This window comes from Biomphalaria glabrata, chromosome 1 (assembly GCF_947242115.1).
Source record: "Biomphalaria glabrata chromosome 1, xgBioGlab47.1, whole genome shotgun sequence".
Classification (NCBI taxonomy): domain Eukaryota; kingdom Metazoa; phylum Mollusca; class Gastropoda; family Planorbidae; genus Biomphalaria; species Biomphalaria glabrata.
This window is the reverse complement of record NC_074711.1, coordinates 58,204,247-58,210,246: the sequence shown is the minus strand read 5'-3', so window position 1 is coordinate 58,210,246 and position 6,000 is coordinate 58,204,247. Positions and strand designations below refer to the sequence as shown.

Sequence of the window (6,000 nt, the reverse complement as noted above, 5' to 3'; positions counted from 1 at the left end):
AGCGGTGGTTCTCTCAACCATTCTATATGGATCTGAGACATGGTTATTATACAGAAAGCAAGTAAAGCTAATTGAACGCTTTCACCAAGGATGCTTGAGCTCCATCATGGATACACGATGGCAAGACCGCACTACAAACAGCGATGTCATTGCGAACGCCGGTATGGACAGTATAGAGTGACTTCTTATTGTCCGACATTTACGCTGGGCAGGGCGCGTATCCCGTATGGGGGACGAACGCAAGCCCAAAGAATTCTTTTTTTTTTGTGAGCTAAGTGGTTTATGTAACAGAGGTGCCCCACGGAAGCGCTTTAAAGACCAGCTTGCCTTAGCTGACATAGAAGAGAACACTTGGTTGCATTCGGCTTCTGAACGAGACAGCTGGAGGTCACTCACAAAGGCCGCGGGATACACATTGGAGACCATAAGAAAATCCGCTGCCGAGGACAACGAGTCTGCCTTCAGCTTGTTTTCAGACGGACCAGACATACCCACTACTGACTTAAGAGAGTCTGGCTTCAGCCTGTTTTCAGACGGACCAGACATACCCACTACTGACTTAAGAGAGTCTGGCTTCACCTTGTTTTCAAACGGATAAGACATACCCACTACTGACTTAAGAGAGTCTGGCTTCACCTTGTTTTCAGACGGATAAGACATACCCACTACTGACTTAAGAGAGTCTGGCTTCACCTTGTTTTCAGACGGACCAGACATACCCACTACTGACTTAAGAGAGTCTGGCTTCACCTTGTTTTCAAATCGCTTTACGTAAAAGTTCAAGATCATTACATTTGAACGTAAAGGAGTTTTCAACTCACTCGAGCACACACATACATATTAATGAATGACAATGAATACATAAACAGAGTTAATTATAACAGCAATACTTATGTTCACTATACATTGTCAGGTAGAAAAGCTGACCATTCATAGGTCATCGTATATTGAAAAATAAATGACCTTGAGTGAATCATAGAATAGATTAGCAGTTATTAAAGGGCACACGTTGTTGTTTTGTTCTTAGATGCTATGTCTTGACGACTTGAAGGTCAAAGGTCGGAGTCAGCCCAATGATACTGATTGACGGGACCACTAGCATAATAAGGCGACTGTCTATTGGAATCGAACGCGTACGGGCTGGTTCTGTAGTTAGTGGGCGTGTAAGATCTGCTACCTGGACCTCTCGGCTTCTCATCGTAACACGATCCGTTAGTAGGCAGATTGTTGGTCAGGTCGCGGCGACCCGTTTTAGGAGATTTGTTGACTAGGTCAGGACTGGAACCATAGTAAGGTCCGCCGTGAGGCGATTGGGCTTTCTGGTGCTGCAGTGTGTTGGCGCCTTCCGGATGTCCGGTTTTTCGTTGGTTGTGTTCCCGTTTGACCTGACGAGGCCGGGATTTGACCGCGCCATTTTGCTGGGAGCTGGACTTTGGTTTGGCTTTGGGTCTTTTTTTGGCCGTGTCAACGTAGGGTTTGTTTCCGTTTCTCGGGGGGAAATCTTGTCCGTTTTCCAACGACACGGGCCGTTTAGACAGCTGGACGTTCTCACGGTTGTCCAGCTGAGGGCTGTAGCTGTAGTGGCTGCTGTGGCGACGGTGCGAAGTAAGGTCAGCCTGGGCGTTGTCCACCACCGTGTAGTACGGCGGAGGGGACTGGGGGGAAGGATTAACGAAGGACGTAGAGTCGCAGAGCTTCATGGAGAACTCTTCGCTAAAATGGTTGGATCGCCTGTCCTCTGGTGTCGAAGACTTGAACAGAGGATTGTCGTACTCCTTCAATACAGGCACGTGTGAATCTGGCACAGGAGCTGGTTTGGCGTTCGTTTTTCTTTTGTTCTGCCGCTCCGATGGTCTCATCCTGGGCGGAACTTTCGCTGGGACCCCATCGCCTCCATCTGAAGCAGGGCATTTACTGGACAATGCTCTACCTTGCTTTCGTGTTAGGCTGGCTTGGTTCTGTGGCTGGTACTGAAGACTCTCAGGAACGCTGTTAGACTGCGCTGTGGAACTTGCTGCATTTGATGTTAATTGTGCAGATTGTATGTGTTCTAGAATTTCCTTTTCTGATGGAGGATCCGGCCAAGGTTGATTCTCCCAAGAATCCTGCCTGATAAATTCTTCTTGCCCGGCTGTTAATATAGAGGCCTGATCGCTTTGATCTTCTGGTATATCATTGATAAAAGGATTAGTGCTTTTGGCAGAATCTGCATTCTTCTGTACTACGGGTTTCATAGAAGGTTGGTCGAGTTCGGTTGCATTTGGTGCCATCACCACTGGGTCGTCCAAGACCATCAAGTCCACATTTTCGTCTGGGATAGCCTGAAGAGTCGAATTTTTCGCTAGTCGGTTGGGGTTTGGCTGTGGTGCCATTTTATCTTTTCTAGGAGGCACGGGCGGCTTGACAACCTCTTTTTCTATCTCGCCGCTAGAGTCGACTGGCGAGCGAACTGTTGGGCGGGTGTTGATGAGATCGCTGACTATGTACGCGCCGCTACGGTCGTCAAAGTGCCAGGAGCGCCGCTGCGCCGCCTTGTTCTGGATCTGCTGCTTGACGGCTTGCCGCCTGGCCGCATCGTAAGTACTCACATACGCATCGTGGGTCTCTACCACATGAGTGCCCCTCTGCCCGTTCGACGGTGCGAGAGGCTGGGAGGAAGCCGTGAAGAGGTCTGGAGATGACATGTGGGCACTGAGGCAAGATTCGCTCCGAGGGAAAACCTGACTTTCTTTGACTTCAGCGTTACTGCCCGCCATGCCGTAGAGAGTGGACGGTGTTTGTGTGCCGGACTGCTGACCAGAGCTATCATTCATGACCACCAGACGATCCTGGATGCTCGGCTCTCGTAGCCGCAGAGAATTCTGGCGGGGCAGTCTCATAATTTGTCCAGGATAGTTTTGTGTTTGCTGAAATTAGAAATTATAATATTGACATAGTTTATCTACTTTTTGTTAAATGGAATGATAATTCAAAATAATAATTTAAAGAGAGTCAACCAAAAAAAAAACATACTAATTTATATTTGCAAAAACTTAGATGATTCATATCATCTCGAGAAGATGTATGTATTGGATGCCAGTTTTTGAATAAATATTAGAAAAATATAAAGTGACATCTTTCTGTTTATCTTCATATTTAAATAAATATTATCAAAGAACTGATTAAGATGGCTGTCTGGTCGTGAGGTATGCACGCTGACTTTTATTCGATGGTTCCAGGTTCATACTCTGCTTGCATCCATCCCCCGTAGTTCTTCGGGAGGTAAGGGCTATGAAGCTATCTTCAGCTCTGTGGGAACATCCGAAACATGTAAAATATTTGACAAAACAAACAAACCGAAGTTGCAAATAGAATTAACGTACTGAATTTCACGTTAATCCGTACGGCAGCTGTTGAGATTAAATAACTCATTGACACATTTGTTTTCGGGCCACCTTAATAGTCTTTGTAGACTGCAAATACCTTGATGATCTTACTTCAGTATCTGGCAAAGATTGCCGTATGAGGTGGGTTCAAAGCTTGCAAGATGCTCATTGTCTCCTCCATCTTTAAATTCCCTAGAACGCTATTCCGCTATGCATACCTAATGAGGTTGTTCCTAATGGGAGCCCATACTCACAGCTTGTATCGGGTTCGAGATGGCCATCAGTATGCCACATACAATGAAGCCTGTCACGGTCACTGTGGTCACTGGGAATGCCCAGTGCACGGAGCCTGACCCTTCGCGGGCTATCTCTATGATGATGACACCGTACATACCAACACCGATAAGACCAAATATTCCTGCAAAGAAAAACAACAAAAAAAGATTATAGACATGAAAACATAATGAGACGCATTGTATTTAATTTAAAATATTTAATAGCCTTTTTGCTATTGTTTCATTTTTCAATTTATTTTCTCTCTATATGGCTGGCATATTTCATTGTGCAAAGCATTTTGGATAGGATGTGGTGGGTTAGTTGTCTCGGAATCGAATCTCGCTGAAGACCCAACTCTAATGGATACTGACATTACTTGGGGGAAAGTAAAGGTGGTTGTTCGTTAACAGTGGGCCAAAGAAACAGATGACCTTTATATCGTCTGCCAATAGGTCGCAAGGTCTAAAGATTGCCTAAATCCTAGACGAGACAACTGGGTGAGATATATATAAATAGCTTAAGTAATGTTACTTTGACTGGAGATACACTTCAAAGAAATAAAACAAGCTCAATATGTAAGCGAGTTTTGATACAGACACACTGCGACCGTTTGTTTTGAGCGTACTGACCAGCAGCAATGGCGTTCATTTCCGGCCACTTGGTCTTGGACTCCGAGCCATCTTCAGTGTCGTATATGGTGGCGCAGTTCTCGTACAGCCCAAAGAGGATGGAGAAGGAGGAGAAGATGAGGGAGAGGCACATCATTGCCTGGCAAGCCATTTCATCTGAAGGTGGAAGAGAACAAGATGCTGCATGAGCCACACACAAAACATTCCGAGTAGAACAAATACAACTTTTCATGAAACAAAATACGACTATTAGGATTTCATTTATGGCGGACAAAATAGAAATAGTTGACTTATTTTGGTGTAACCGGCGAAAACAAAAAAAAAGAAATGTTGTAAGACTAAACAAACAAAATATAAAAATACTTTAAAAATTTAAATTAAAAAAAGGAGCTTATTAAATGGGAAGAACTTCACATTTATTTCCCTTATACGATATCAAACAAAATGATTAATTGCTAGTAATTAATTAACTAATTGGTTACTTTTTTTTAAATGATTCATTTCTTGTGTATTCCGATGAATAATTATGCGAAGTTTCAAGTTGATGGGAGAAATAACGTGTTCCAGACAGACAGACGAACAGACAGGACAAAGTGAGTTGTAAAAATCATTGTTCAATTTACTTTGATTTAGTAGGCAGGGTGAAGTTCAATGTAATGACCTTGACATTGTGTAGTTAATCGTGTCCATGCATAACGTGTCCACAATGACAACACTTTCCTAGGCCCTATAGGACACATGTACACATGTACGAATTGTGGCAAAGTCTGCCGTTCTAGAATTGGCTTGATTAGCCACACCAGATTCTGCCCCGTCTCAAGATTAAGTTAAAACCAGTGACTCACTTGGGCGCATCCATTGCCTTTCGAGACAAAAGGAGCCATATATAGGATCTTAGTATGCCTGTTATGAAGAGCGTGTCTGTATAAACTCGTATTGGTTAATGTATTCTGATATAATCACGAGTACGACTCTAGTTGTAGAGTTTATAAAAGGAAGGGAATGATTGACAAGAGTCTGTCAAAAATGAAATAGAAATACAGGTCAGCGACGGATGGGATATTTGTTGTTCCATAGGGTTGAAATATTTTGTCTAAATAGTTCGATATTTTGTTATTTCTTTATGTCACTACGTCTACCTACAATGGAATTGAAAGATGTATATATTGTCATTAGAAATGTAGTCTATTTCAGTTTCATAAAAAGTTTTACTCAGTTCTGTAATGAGAAATGATACGCCTACACGGTTTAGTTTTTGTTGTAAAGAATCGAGCTATTTATAGTTCAATCTCAACCTGTAATACTAAACAATAAACATGTTTAAAAAAATAGTAATACACTTTATTTAAAAGATTCAAATCATTGTGCTACACATATATAACATAGCAAGTAGCCAAGTTTATTTGTTTTAAGGAACGTGTGTACATTATTTTCACAGCCTAAAGATTGTGTTCGAGCCCGAACCCTGAAGACATTGACGCATAGTGCAACCAATTTTAATGACAGTGGCTGGAAACTAGGGTCGGCGTTGGCCGCACTAAACCTTCGCGTTAATCGTGTGCCTTAGAAACAGCAGATGAGCTTTTTATCTCCTGCAACACGGGTTGAAAGTTCTGAAAAGGGGACGCAATAAGATGTGTTAACAAACAGGGTACATAATCACAAATGCTTTCTTGTCAAATAAAATAAACTTTGTAATTTCCCCTGTATAGTTAATGATCTTTTCAAAT

At 42.8% G+C, this 6,000-nt stretch overlaps 1 protein-coding gene across 1 annotated transcript in view; it reads right to left on the bottom strand.

Annotated features, from left to right (window-relative positions):
• Window positions 1-457: 457 nt before the first annotated feature.
• Window positions 458-6,000, bottom strand: part of LOC106068526 (uncharacterized) — a 141,336-nt gene continuing 135,793 nt past the window's right edge. The window contains exons 5-7 of the mRNA XM_056004343.1: window positions 4,271-4,426; window positions 3,620-3,783; window positions 458-2,906 (exon numbers count right to left, since the gene is read on the bottom strand). Of these exons, the coding sequence (XP_055860318.1) occupies window positions 1,053-2,906; window positions 3,620-3,783; window positions 4,271-4,426 (2,174 nt within the window). The 3' untranslated portion in view covers window positions 458-1,052. The remainder of the gene's footprint in view (window positions 2,907-3,619; window positions 3,784-4,270; window positions 4,427-6,000) is intronic.